Below are 14,150 nucleotides of genomic sequence, written 5' to 3'. Positions count from 1 at the left end.
CATACTGATTTTTTTTTTTTTTTTAATTGCTACTGGGGAGCCAATGGATGAGGTTACTTGAGTGGGATTGTGGAGGTCGAGTTGGCTGTGCTGCACCCTTGCTGATGTTCTTGCTCCTTCCCTCCAGTTTGATGCGAAAGCAAGTAACTGCCATTTCTGTTGTGGCACTTGGAAAGCAAGTGACAAGAGAGCAGGGCTGCATTCCTACTTGAGCATTAGGTGCGGCACTAAGTAGCTACATGCTGTAAGACTGGTTTGGGATTGAACTAACAAGCTTGTAGCATCTCTTTTCCCCAAGGCATATAAAAGACTCCTGTGCAGGACTGCGCTTCCTCTGGGTCTGGAGAAGTACAAACTGAGGCAGGTAGAGCTGATTGGGAATGTGTTCAAAAGGAAATAACGGCTCCATGTCCCTTGTGGTTTGAGAGCTGGCAGCTCCCAGCTGTAGGTGATGTCTGTAACCATTGTGTGTCCTCTTGTTCAACAGAAAGGCCTGAAACTGGGGGGCTGCCACCGTCTGCGCTGCCTGCCAGCAAGAGGAGGAGGAGGGTGGCTGGCAGAGCAGCAGCTGGTCCAGCCATGTCCCAGCTGTGCTAGCCGGGAGGGCGTACGGGGGGGCGGGAGGAGCATTTCAGAATTGCTTTTCTAATGCAGCGCTGCCTGGTGTGGACACAAGGCTGTGCCTTTCTTCAGCGGGACTGGCCGCCAGTGTCCATGAGCTTTTGGTTCACTGTTAAGACTATCAGCTTGCCTTCAAGGGCAAGGTCAATCATCCAGCTGCTTCAGAACTTTGAAGATCAACAACAACTTGGAGCCTGCCCTGGCTCAGGGATTAGGTTGGAAAATGAGTTTTAATGTGATGGAGGAAGAGCTGTAGGGGTGAGACCAGAGACGTAGCGAGCAGAGGGGCTGGTAACGGGAGCTTAGGGAGAAGGTATAGAAACAGGCACTCGCAGGAGAGCTGCTTGGTAGGGTCACTCCTTTGGCAGGGCCTCTCCGAGGGAGCAAGTTACAGCCAGCCACCCTTCGCCCTTGTGCTGGCTCAGACCTCTGGGTGAGCTGAACTCTTCTTGCAATGTTTTGTTTGCTGCCACTTGTGACTTGAACCAGCTCTCTGAGCATCACTGCAGCACCAGAGCTGGCACATCACCAGGTGCGACAAAACACAGGAACAGCAGATCGTTTGGTGACTTCCAAGCCTGTGTTGGCTGAAGAACAGGGCAAGTACGGGGACATTTCCTGGGATAGCTCCTCATTTTCTGTCATCAACACGGAGAGGATGTTACCGTCCTTGGCAAGAAAAAAGCAGTACTGGTGACTGGGAGCGTGACTGGGGGTTGCAGAAATAATTTGAGTTTGGAGCAGTTACAAAGACCAGTCTGTGCTGGAGCTTTACGTGAGGGGAATTGGGTTCTTGGAGGGCCTGGGAACAGAGAAGCGTGTACGGAACAGGCGCTGCCTGAAGTCGCTAAGGTCTGTGCAGACCAGCAGTTGCTGCTTTCCCTGCTGGAAACCAGCGTGTGTCTGTTCAGCTCGCTTCACAGCTGACCCGTGCTTGGGTTACGGCTGGGGACAGGGGCATGGAAGCTCAGCTTGCTTCAGCTGACTCCCGCTTTGGGTGGGAGGGATGCGACTGTGTCAGCAGAGAACCTGGGAGCAGCCACTGCCTGCACAGTTCAGGTGCTGTGGGAGAGAGTAACATGCGGCGTGGTGAATCGGCCCCTCAGCGTCCCCGCGGAAGGCTCTCCCGCGTGTTGGGCACGCTACGCCCGGGATGCCAGGAGCAGCGCCGACCGCAGGGACCCAACCCAGCCCAATCCCTCTTGCAGGCAAATTTGCAGCCCAGCATTTTCCATGGCGGGGCTGCCTCCCGGAGCAGTTGTCACCGCGGCTGCCCGGAATTCCCCTTTGTTGGTGAAGCTCTTCAGCTGTCACCCAGCCCCTTATCCCCCCGCTGCGGCCTGGGGCTGGCAGCCCCCGAAAAGCAGCTGGTGTGCGGGGCCGGGGCTGTCGGCGAGCGGCCGCCCAGGCAGCCCCTTCCCCGGCCGGTGCAGAGCGGCTCGTCCCCCGGGAGAGGGCAGCGTCCCCACGCCGCGTCCCCACGCCGCTTCCCGGCCCGGGGCTGGCGCCGCGGCCCGGGGCTGGTCCTGGCCCCTGCTGGGGCGCCGTACGGGGGATGGGGGGCTGCCCTCCCCCACCCCGCCTGCGGCAGCCCCCTGCAGCCGGCGGGCAGGGCCAGGGCAGAGCTCCCCGGCCTGGAGCTGGCGTGCGGCTCCATCCCCGCCCGCCCCGGCAGGAGCTGGCGGCATCAATCTCACCTCGCAGGTTGGTGGGGGAGCCATGGCAGATGCCCCCTGCCCCCCGCAGTGCGAGCCTCGCTGCGTCGGGGCAAGCTTAGTCCATCCGGGTGTCCCTGGAGAGCCACGAGGGGACGAACCACTGTCACACGGGACCTGCTGGGCCTGGCTTCTCCCTGGGGGGTCGTCACCCTCAGATCGCATCCTGCAGGAGGGCCTAGCTGTCACCCCGGGTTTGGATGTGGGGGGCTGAGCCCTGCTGCTGATTCTGCCACCTCTCTGCTGTATGAAGCGATCTTGGCTGGAGCAGCGGCTCTCGCAGGTGCGTCCGTGACGCTGCTGTTGCTCTCAGGACCAGGGGTGGTGTTTTTCGGAGATGTCTGAGCCCTGCAGTTCTCAACTCGCCTACAAGTGCGGCAGGTTCCAGCAGCCTGATAGAGAATCGCTGCAGATCCAGAGCCAGAAGCCGCCAACGGTCGTCTCTGGCTGCAGCTCCTGCTTGGTTCCCCCGCCAGTCACCTCGACTACAAAAGAAGCCGTGAGAGCCGGTGCCTCTTATTTTAAGGCACTGAGAAATCCTTCTTGGGAGGTATGCGCTGAAGCGCTCCATCTCTGTGCTGGGTTAATGCAAGCCACGTGCCACTGCATTCCTGCGCGGGCAAACACCCTCTAGCAGACTTCCAGCCAAGAGCCATGCAAAACATATGGTGCCAGGGAAAAAGAGCAGGAGATGTCCCGGATGTCAGCAGTAATCAAGGGAAGTGTGACAGCTGCAAATGTGTGCAAGGCCAAAACACCCCAAGTCACCCTACTGGCACGCCACAGTGGCCAGTTTCTGGCAGTCTTGCCACAAATCCCTCTTTGTCCCCAAAACAGACAATCAGCATGAACACAGGAGCAAAGACCCAGTCCCGTGAGTGTCCCCACCCTGGTTCTGTCTCCAGCTGTGAGCGATTTCCAGGGCTCAGGGGAAGTCTCCGAAAGCAGGTGATGCATTGGACTGGGGACGATGCCTTCATGGCTGCTGCAGGTGGGTCTGCTCAGCTCCAAGGTTATTTAGAAAACTAGAAGAAATAAACCCAAACCTGATTAACTACTGATTCCCAAATCGCCTCTCCAAACACACGGTGATGTATCACATACCCGAGGCTGTGCCAGGCTCTAATCAGCAGTCAGCCTGTCCTGTCAGACAGGCTCTGCTATAAATCCTTCGGCTGAGGCTCTTTGCTCCTTCGGCCCCTGGAAGGGACTTCCAGAAGCTTGAGCGAGAATTCTGGTCTCACTATACTCCAGACCTATTCATATCCCTTTATATCTACCTGACTGTCACATCCCTCAAGCTTTTCCACTACTTCCATCTAGTGAGTCAAACCTTTGGAAGCTGGTAGCTTCACCAAACCAAAGAGTGGATTTGGACAGGGAGGGAGAAGGGACCAAATATACATCAAAAAAAGATGCCAAACCAAACAGTGCTGTGATGCTGGCAATCTCTAGATGTTTTGGCTGAGCTCTAGAGCAGCTCTGATGATCGTGGCCCAGGAAATGCAAAGTATGCAGGGGCAGGGAAGATAAGTACCATGGTTGGTTGTTACTAAGAATACAATTAGCCATACGCTAACGATTGCCTGCCTGATAGGATTACCAATAAAGACAAATGGCAGTGAGGATCATGGCCTCGCTTCCTTCCTCCCATCCTGGGGATTTAATCCCGTCTTTGTTCGTGTTTTGTTTTTAGCCAGTCAATAAAAAACTCTGCTCCTGGAAATATCTCCAAAGCCTTTTCTCTGGAGGAAATTCTGGGGGCGGATTCCCACGTCTGCTCTCCTCATGCGCAGCTGGGCAAAAGCTCCGCGCTGGTTTTACCCTGGCAGGAATAGCTTAGGCCTTCTAATTTCAGCCTGCTTTGTAAAAGGTTGGCTAATCCTCCCAGCAGTCTCAAGAGGCAGGAAATCAGAAATCCTTGGTGGCGGAGTCTGGAAGGACTCTTGGAAGACCCTCGGCCAGTCTCCTTTGCCAGCTTGCGATGGCCTTTGGGCACCTCCTGTTTTCTGAGCCTCCTGTTTTTCAGAGACCCCAGCAGCACGGTGCCTGGGGGGAGGCTCTCGCAGCCCAGCTTCTCTCAGCACCCAGTTTACCTGGTGGGTGCAACAGCAGCTCATGGCACAGACGTGCCACCGTTGGTCTCACCCACAGCTCCCGGGCAAGGTGGAGGGATGCCCTGAAGCTTGCCGTAGATGCACTGGCAGATGCTCCTGGCCAAGGAGAGCCAGGACAGCCAGGACAGCCTTCCCCTGCCCTGCCAGCTCCTGCACCACCCGGCCGAGGGCTAGCAAGGTGCAGTGGCCCATTAAGCGCTCCAGGAGGCCAGCTGCCGCCCACCAAGCTGTGGGTGTTTGTCTGCCCACAGCGAGCATCCCAGGAGACAGAGACTTTCCCAAGCCAAACAGCTGGGAATGATGCCAGCGACTGTGTGGAACGCTCTGGGAATGACTTTTTGGATGCAGGGCAGTGTCTAATGAAAGATCCTGCTGTCCCAAGCCAGCCGCTTGCATCGGGCAGAGCCGGGCTGGGGGCAGCGCCAGCCCCCCCCCCGCCGCCCCCCCTCTCGCCCAGCCCCACCTGGGGGTGCGGGGGGGGCCGGCGCTGGCCGCCGGCTCCGTGCAGGAGGTGGGTGCCGAGCCGGAGCGGGGGGGCCCGGCGGTGGGCAGGGCCCCGGCGGTGACGCCGGGTAAAGCCGGCTGAGCGCCGGCCCAGCCCCGCCGCAGGCCGAGCGGGCTGACCGCGCACCTCCGCGGCCGCGCAGTCGGGGCGGGCTCGGGAGCAGGGCAGGATGGATGTGGCCGTGGACTTGTACCTGGCCGTGCCGCTGCTCTTCACCGTCCTGGCCCTCGTCCTCGCCTCCGTCTTCGTGAGGCTGCGGGGCGCCGAGGGGGAGCGGCCCCAGGAGCCGGCAGCGGCCGAGCCGACCCGGGAGGGCGACCCCGGCGGCGAAGAGGCGGCGGGAGCGGAACCGGCCGCGGGGCCGGAGGCCGAGGGGAGCCGGGTGCCGGTGGAGGAGGTCGGGGCGGGCGAGGCGGGCAAGGAGGCGGCTGCCGAGCAGCGGGAGGCGGCGGCGGAGCCGGGCCCCGCGGCCGAGCCCAGCCCCGCGGCCGAGCCCAGCCCCGCGGCGGCCGAGAGCATCCCCCGGCCGCCGCCCGCCGAGCCCCGGGATCCCGGGCAGCGGGAGGATGCGGAGAGCGAGGTAAGGCGGCTCCCTGCGGAGCCTCTCCCGGCCCCGGGGGCGCTGGGTCCCCGCAGCCGGGCTCTGTCCGCCGCCCCCCCCCCCCCCACCCCCCGCCCCCGGCTGCCTCCGTCCCGCGGGAGGGGGAGCAGCGGCCGGGGGTCTCCGCTGCAAGAAGAGAGGTGCCGGCAGCCGGGCTGTGGCCTCCGGTGCGGACAAGCCCCTTGTCCCCGGGGGGGGGGGGGAGGGGGGGTGTCTGGCTCCTGTCCACCACCGCTCCCCAGGGTATACTCCTAAAAATCTTGAGGTAGCGGAGATCTGGGGGAGAAGAAGCGTATGTGGGTGTGAGCCTCCCCCATCCGCACATCTGCCCCGGGGGGGCTCTTCCCTCTCCCGAGAGCGAAGCCGGGCACTGGGGGTGCGCGTGTGTTTGTTTCCCATCCACATCCCCTTGCGCCAAGCGGTCCCCTCGCCATCGCGGGGTCCTTACCCTGTCCCCCGCCAGCTGTCCTGGCCTGCCCGGGGGAAGGGGCAGCCTGCCCCCTCCCTCCCCAGCCAGCAGGGTGCTGGCCCCGAGGTCTGACCCCTGGCTGAACTGGGGGGGCAGTGATGCCTATAAACACCCGGGTAAATCCTCCTTCGGCACCGGATCTTGCTTAAAAATAAAAAGGTGACCCAGCATCCGTGGAAAGAGCTTGCTCAGCTCTTGTCCAGCTCAGATGGGACTCGGTGACAACCCAAAGTGTCTGAACTCCCTGCAGCGGTGGCTTTCTCCTGGGGCGGCCCCCTGTCCCAGTGGGGAGAAGTGAGTAATGGGGTGGCTCAGGAATCGGGGAGCGATGTGTCGTCTGTGTGTGTGCAGGCAGCGTGTTTCGTGTTTCGGTTGGGGAGCTCAAGGCCTGGGGCCCAGGTGCCTGCTGGCTATTATTAGCAGCATTTGTAATCCTCAGCAACTGTATCCAGGCTGCTGGGCAGTGCGCAGACAGCCCTTGTCTTGGGAAGCATCACCACTGACTCACTGGATGGCCTTGGGCAAGTCCTAGGGCGTTTCACGCCCCCTCTGTACCGTGATGCTCTGCAATGCCCAGGGCTGAGCCCCGACCCTCTCTCTGGGCTGGGGCTTGAGTCTGCCTCCCTGTGCTCCTCCTTGCCTCTCCTTGTTGTTTCTGAGCCTCAGAGCTCTCCCTCTCCCCTTCCCAGCACTCTCTGGCTCTTGAGCAGCCTCCTCCCAGTTTCCTGGAAGCCACATCTGTCCCTCTGCTGCATGATCTGTTGGTGCCTTTGAGTACCAGGATCGCTGTCAAGCTGGAGAGCCCCTGGGCTGCCATTAGCTGGCTGGGTCTCGGCTGGGCTAGCTCGGCGCTGAGGCTGGCCACCCAGCCCGAGCTGCTGTAGGGGCTGGGGTGCACCCAGCATTCTCTGATGAGGTGCAGCACCCTGTTGGGACAGGTGGCCATATCCAGTGGTGCCACAGCTCACAGGTTTCTTTGCTGTCTTTCTAGCTTGAGTCTCAGGAATGCTTTTCCTCCCCTCTGGCTGCTCTTCAGTCCTGATTTCTTTGAACGAATGCTGCTGCAATGCTTGTTGCCTTTGGAGAGGGGCCCCACTTCTTTATCCCTGCTCTGGCACAGGTGCAGTAACAGGGTTTTGCATGCCTGGAGGTGAGCCCTTACTCAAGACACAGGGGGTCTTGTGTCCTCCAGAAGCCTGGCTGGGCTCTGTGGGGCTGGGGTCTCTGCTGCACTGCCCTCAGCCCCTCTTACAGCAGAGCAAAGGCAGGACTGGAACTGAGTAGGGTCCTGGCCAGTTTTTCTCCCTGGGAAATGGTTACCTCACTGTAGGAGCAAGGCAGGACAAGTCACCCTGGACCTGGGCAGCATCTCTTTGGGAAGGACAGGGACCGGGCAGTGGCTGCAATCTGGATGGTGGTGGAGAGCAGTGGGAAGGGGGAAGGGTGCTCCTCACTGCTGAGTAAGTGTTTGGGAGTGCTGGCCCGCGCGTGATCCCACAGCTGCCAGGACTGCTCAGCACAGGCTGGCAGTCCCATGGTGCTGGGTGGCACGGCGGAGCATGTACGTGCGTTTCCAGCAGGCACCGCACACATGTGAGCTGGGAGCAGTGCCCGGGCTGCTGATCCAGGGGTTGATCCTGCAGGCAGAGTTGGGGAGACCATCCGCAGCTCCGCAGAGTCTCCCCTAGGTTCCCTGGTTTTGCTGTCTGCAAACATCCTCAGAGTTGCTTCATTTTTCTCCTCCAGCATAGCTTAGGCCAAACCCCAGCAGATGTTACAGGCAGGGACGGGACTGCCCGTGGGCAGAGCAGCAAGTGCGTTGCAGGCGGCTGGCTGCTGGTGGATATGTGCCCTATCAAACCCGCCTTGGCTCGGCTGCAGCCTGCGGTCCCCTGATGTGACTCAGCAGACGAGGCTCCCAGAGGCCGCCCTCCGCTCAGCTGCGGGGTGTCCGGGCTGCTGCAGGCTCAGGGCTTCTCAGCGCATCAGCAAGCAGAGGGCTATGCTCGGGAGTTGGAGAGCTTGCTATCCTTTTTTTGTTCCCCCTCCTGTTTGCTCAGCACATACCGTGCCAGGCTGGTTCGGAATCACTGCAGCCATTAACCACTCGACCAAAATGCTGATAGATGAACCCGCTCGGGGAGAGCAGTCTTGGCGTGTTTAATGGCTGGCTGGAGCCATGCACCTCGCTGCCTCCTTCTTTCCCTTCTTCCCGGCCTGTGCAACCCAGTATCTGCTGGGGCAGCTGCGTGACTCAGCCTCCCTCCTGCTCCCACCTCCCACAAGGGCAGCCTGTGATGTGAAACTGGCTGGTAAAATCAGTGTGGGTCGAGGCTTCCCTGCCCCTCTCTGGGAGGAACGGACTGTTACGGCATTGTCCCCATGGCTATAAAATGAAGCCGTGGCAGAGTAGGGAAAGAAGCCCAGAAGTCCTTGTTCCCATTAACTGCTGGTAGTGGTTCCCCTTGTCTTTGCTGGCTCTCATCACTGAAAAAAGTTAATTAGTGTGTCGCTGTCTGTTCTCATCCCCATCCCCAGCTTGTTAACAGATGAGGCAGTGCTGTCAAAGCCGTTCCCTAATGAAAACCTGTTGGGTGGAAACTCGGCATCGCTGGAGCTGATGAGTCTCGCTCTTGCGAAAACAGTCAGAAAGCTTCAATTCTGTAATGAGTATTTCTGTTCTGGAAGTGGCAGGTGGCAAGGACAGGGCAGGGTTTTCAGTGGTGGTCAGTCCCTCTGCCGGGGTGCCATCCTGGCCACAATGCTCTGGATGTGCAGAGCGGGCAGTGCCAGGCTCTCTGCCGGGCATGGCAGCCTGGCTGGTTTGCCAAGGGTTAACTGCAGCCCCGGTGGCTTCAAACAGAGCAGGGGCAAGTGGGTGACAGAGGGGACAGCTCTGGAGGTGATCCAGCAAGGGGGAGCCTTGCACTTGGAGGTGCCCAGCTCGTCCTGGCCAGGGAGTCAGGCAAACCCTGCCTGACCAGGGCAGTGTGCGGTGCTGTCACTTGGATAGCAAAGGCACGAAGGGGATGTCACCTGCCTCTTCTACAAAGCTCCCAGCACCTTTCCGCCATGCCCCCTCTGCCCCCCGCCCCCTCCCCAGATCTGTGCCTTCCTGGGGGCTCCCTGTGCCTCTAGACATGCCAGGCAGCAGAAATACAAACCACCCGGCTCCCAGCAGGTACCTTCTTAAATTTAAGAAGTCGGCATTTCCCCCTCTAGTACCTCTACCCAGTGCTGGAGGGGAGAGGGTGTCTAATTAGTCTGGTTTTAACTGGCAGCGGCGCAGGCTGCCTCTGCGCTGCCACAGGTCTGTGCAGGAGCTCCGTCATCCCACAGTGTTGCTGGGGGGGGGATGTGGTGATGTGCTACCCCTTGTTGCAGCCTTGGCAGCAGCGTGGCCCGTGCTGGTGGGATGCAGGGCTCGCTGGCTAGACTCCTAACTGCTGGGATGTGTCCCGGCTGTCGCCCAGGGCAGTCTGTGCCGATAACAAATGCATTGTCTCTTGCAGAGGCCGCAAACTGGGAAGCGAGGCAGGACATGTGTCACACACCCCTGCAAGGAGCCTGTGCACACGTCGTGCCCTCCCCTGTATCCCAGGCACATCCCTTTGTGATGCTGGGATGTAGCATGGGGCACGGTTGTTTTGGGGCTTTGTGCTGCCTGCCCTCGCTCCCTGCCCAAGGATGCCATCTGGCTTGTCTGTGGCAGCAAGGGGATGTCCCAGTGTCGGCGCCTGTGGTGTTTGCTTGCCAGAGGTGGGAGACAAAAGGGAAGAGCAATGGATGGGCTGGCTGGGTGCAGCGCTGGGGATGCTGTGTCGGGGTGTGATGGTCCCTGCAGGGATGGGTGCTGCTGAGCTGGGACTCCTCACCCTACCATGCAATGTGCCGGTGTTTTTCTCATCAGATCTGACACTGCTTGGCCCCTTGCCGAGGGCTGGGTGGGCCCGGAGCTTTGGCAGGGCTCTGGCTGCTCCGAGGCTCGTCTTTGCCCGCCGTGGTGAGGGGCACTGGTGGGAGCAGATACTCTCCACACTTTGCAGGGAGCCAGACCTGCGAAGTGCCACGTCCTCACCAGGCACCCCAGGGCTGGCAGGACCATCCCCTGGGCCAGGAAAACTGCTCTTATTCTGTAGTAGCTGCTTCTCTGGCTGGCAGGAAGATGGGAGAGCCCCAGTGGTGGGGTGAAAGGGAGCTGCCGACATAGCAGCTGCTTTGCTAAATTCTGCCCAACATTATTTATTCTTTTTTTAAAGGCTTCTTCCTTCCCCTTTTCCTCCTGGCTTTTCTCTTTCTGGCTGGCTGTCTCCTGTCTGCTTTCTTTCCCTCTTGCAATGTCTTGCATCAGGCTTGGAGCAGAAAGTGCAGCCATAAATGGCAACACACAGGGCTCAGGAGTTTAAGACAATTTTCTCCTCCTGCTTTGCAGCCTGGGATCTGCCCTTTTCCCAGAGCTGGAGTGGAGCACTCATTTGTCCCCATCCTGCCCATAGGTGCCAGGGTTGTCCCTTCAACTAAGGAAAGGGGGAGGGACACACCAGCCCCATGGCCTTCTCGTGTCCTTTCCAAGAAGGGAAACCCATTGCTCAGAGGGGTTTGTGCCGTGGATGGAAGAAGCGGAAAGGAAACAGCTGGAAATGAGCTGAAAACCAGATGATGCTGTGATGGGGAGCCTGGCCTCCTTCTCCCATAGAGCTGAGAGAAGGCTCATGTGGTGGCAGAGCCATGAGGGGGTATTTTGGGGTCATGATGCCAAGCTCCTGCAGCTGAGCCATTTTCCCCTGGGAGACTGTCCATGGTCAGTGCTGCCTGTGCCCAAAATGTCCCTGGAAGTCTTGCCCTCGCTTCTGCTTTGGTCCAAAGCCTCTGCTGCCAGAGTCACCTTCACACACAGGTGTCTTGCTTGTTGGCCATGGAAACTAAAGGGCAAAAGCATGTTTCCAATGGTCCAACAAATGTTTCAGCTCAAAAGCCAAGATAGATGTATTGCTGCATTGTTATTTAAGGTAAATGACTTGCTGGATTTTAAACCTGCGGTGGCGGGCGCTGGGCTTTCCAGAGCCCCTGGCAAGCTGCACAGGGGTATGATTCAGAGAGAAGCAGGCATGGGATGTGCTGTGGAGTGGGCTGGGTCCATCCCGCCTGCAAGCAGGAGCAGGCAGGGAATGCAGGGCACGTTCCTGGCCTTGCACAGCCTCAGAGCTAGGCAGCTGCTGCTGAATGTGTCCCCTTGCCGATGTCAGCAGCAACGCAATCTTTGTTTGCTACAGAAGCTGGCCTGGGCGTCCCTTGTCAAGTGTCCTCCAGATGCTCCTGGATAATGATGTGCATGGTCTCCCTGCAGTGCTCCTTGTTGCCTTTTTATTTTTTTTCCTGCAAGGAGGCTTTCTTTGTCGGCATGCAACTGTGGAGAGATGCTGGCTCACAGGCTGGTGGCTGGAGCAGTCAGGTCCCTGCTTCTCCAGCAGCTCCTGCTGCCACCTGGCCCTGGGCAACGCTTCCCTTGCTCCCCACAGCTTGAAACAGTCTCCCTGCATTGCCTCTGGGCTGTGCTTCTTATAGAAGAGCAGTGCCTGGGGTGTGGGTGCTGTAGTGTCCTCTTTGGTTGTCGAGTCTCCCAGCATTGCCCTAACACCTTCCTCCTCCGTTTTTTGGCTGCAGGATGCTGCCCTCCTCTTGCAGAGCATCACATGGTTGGGGGCACAGCCCCCAGTTTGGCTGCTCTTGCCCCTTGGCTGCAAAGGAGCCAACACAGCAGCACCCCCCGGCTGAGGAGCCCTGAAATTTGGGGCAGGCTCCCTGGAGGTGCTGGGATGCTCCAGGCAGGGAGGGCTTTCCCCTCCAACTCGGCTGGCAGGGGCTGTGGGCACAGCCAGGCTCAGGTGGGGGTTTTGTCCCTTCTGACAGATTTTCAAGCCAGTCCAGAGGCTGCTTCCAGCCTGGCGCTGGTATTCTGCTGCAAGGCCAATGGACATGATGTTCCTGCTCCCTGCCCACGTTTCCTCCTCCACAGCTGCCCTCCCGGCACCACGGGGAGAGTGTTCAGTATTACCCTGTGATGGAGAAGGCAGCTGGCAGAGCAGGCCCTGCAAGCATTAATGAACGGAGCATACTGTGCCTGCTCTCCTCCTCCCTCCTGCTAGCCCTGATCTGCTGCATCAGCATCCTGGGCAGCTGCTTCCAGCCCCGCGAGGGCAGCCGAGCCAACGGCTCCTTGCAAGGGTGCTGATCCTGCAGGCTGGGGCTGCCACAGCGGGCAGTGCACCAGTTCCAAACCCTGGCTCCAGGGCTGGGCATCGAAGGTTTCTGGCGTTCCTCACTCCAGCAGTCATGCCATGGCTTGGCACATGGATGGGAGGCTCTTGGGCACTGGGACAAGGCAGGCTGCTGGCCGCATCTGGAGATTTGTCCATGTGTACTGATGCTGCTGGGGCACAGGGAGGGCTTGGGGGCATTTGTGCTCAAAACTTTTGCCTCTTTCCAGATAACACCTTTGGGTGCCTCACCTGGGTCCAACCTCGGGCACACAGGACAAGCAGAGGATGGATGCAGCCATGCAGTGCTTTCCAGCAAGGCAGAGGTGCGTGGGACAGAGAGCTAGCCTGGGGACGGTGGCACAGCGAACAGTGTGCTGGCGTCCCTGCACGGGTGGGACATCATCCCAGGGTAGCAGGGGCCATGGCGGGGGGCAAAGCTTGCCTGCTGCGCTCCCCTGGGCAGGGGTTGGCCAGGCTTTTAATAGCTTGGTCCATTTAAAGCAGAGAGCAGCAGTGCTCCAGGTGCAAATGTGCTTCTCTGGTGTGCAGGGAGGGATGCCTGGATCCTAGGGGTTCAGCGAGGGGGCAGCCTGGGGGGGCTCCGGCAGTGGGGCAGCATGGCTGTGGGTGCGAGGGTGCGAGCAGCCCCAGCGAGGCAGACAGGCGGGGATGTTGTGGCTGGGGCCGCAGTGTGGGAGGAAGGGAGGTGCTGGCATCTGCGCCTCGGCCATCCAAGCAGGAAAATGTTGCGCTGCAGTGAGCTACTGGCTGTCACGAGTCGGGGGTTCCCCGCACGGCCATGGCAAGTTGCTGGCGCCTACTAGCCTGGCATCCCCGGCTGCTCCCTTTCTGCTCCCATTGAATGTTTCTTCCTCTGGGTTGGAGCAGAGATATTTTCCTTCCTTGAAGGTTTGGCACCCGAATTTCCTACTTGCTTGCACTGTTAAATGCTCAGAAACGTGCAGTTCCTAATGGCTGGGCAGGGATTGGGCTAAAATATCCCTTCTTGTGCTGGCTTCTGGAGGATCAGGTCTCCCTGGGGGCATCCAGGCTCACTGGGAGAGATGGATGTGACAGGGAACCTCTGCCCTGGGCTCATAGCCAAGTCGCCAGGGCTGAGCATCCCCTTCCCACACTCTCCCCAAAGCCACTCCTTGGGGTGCTTCCCTGCTCCCAGCTGTCCCCTGGGGAAGCCTGTGCTTCTGCCGGGAAGTGCCCATGTTTGGAGGCAAGGTCCAAAATAGCGGTGGCTGCAGGGGCATGTCCTTCTGGAGAGCAGGGTGGCAAGAAGAAGCCAAACGGCTGTGAATAATGTGCATTCCTCACCGATGACAAACTAACCTAGTTCTGGGTTGTGGTTGCATACCGCACCCCAGCAGTTTATCTAAAGCCGGAGTGCACTGCACTGCAAAGCCAGCGCTCAGCTCTGTGCAAGGTCCTTCTCAGATCACCTTCATTTTTTTCACTTCTCTTTCACCCTCCCTTTTCTGTGTCCCCCTCAAAAGCGTGGTGGCTCACCAGGCTCCCTCCGTGCTCCTTCCCCTTTCTCCCATGTGCTTTGCCCTTTGCATGCCAGCCTTATTACCTCAAATGGGATGCACGGCGCTGGGGAGGATGCAGGAGGACACATGCTCCAGGGTGCTGTTGACCTCCAGGCTCAGCTTGTAGGGGTTTGCAGCCGGAGTGCTGTGCTTTGCAGGAGGAAGCACATACATGGGGGCATTGCTGTGTGTCCTCTGTCTTATCTCCAGAGCTGGAGTGCCCATCTCCCTCCCTGCTTGCAGTTTGCTTGACTTTCTGCAAGGGAAAGGAACCTGGGCTTGATAAAGCTTGTTGTGACTTGTAGAAGGCAACCCCCAAAA

General features: G+C 59.5%; 1 protein-coding gene across 4 annotated transcripts in view; it reads left to right on the top strand.

Annotated features, from left to right (window-relative positions):
- The first annotated feature begins 4,956 nt into the window (after positions 1-4,956).
- The window catches only part of MXRA7 (matrix remodeling associated 7), a 28,908-nt gene continuing 19,714 nt past the window's right edge, over positions 4,957-14,150 (top strand). The window contains exons 1-2 of one of the 4 annotated variants that reach the window (XM_055723459.1): positions 4,977-5,538; positions 12,516-12,611. In XM_055723459.1, coding sequence (XP_055579434.1) covers positions 5,128-5,538; positions 12,516-12,611 — 507 coding nt within the window. In that variant the 5' untranslated portion in view covers positions 4,977-5,127. Of the gene's footprint in view, positions 5,539-12,515; positions 12,612-14,150 lie in introns of all 4 variants that reach the window. The other 3 variants (XM_055723473.1, XM_055723465.1, XM_055723481.1) reach the window with 3 other exon arrangements.

The sequence above is a fragment of the Falco cherrug genome, chromosome 1, assembly GCF_023634085.1.
Source record: "Falco cherrug isolate bFalChe1 chromosome 1, bFalChe1.pri, whole genome shotgun sequence".
NCBI classification, from domain to species: Eukaryota; Metazoa; Chordata; class Aves; order Falconiformes; family Falconidae; genus Falco; species Falco cherrug.
The sequence above is the reverse complement of the archived record's forward strand: the minus strand, read 5'-3'. Positions and strand labels throughout refer to the sequence as shown.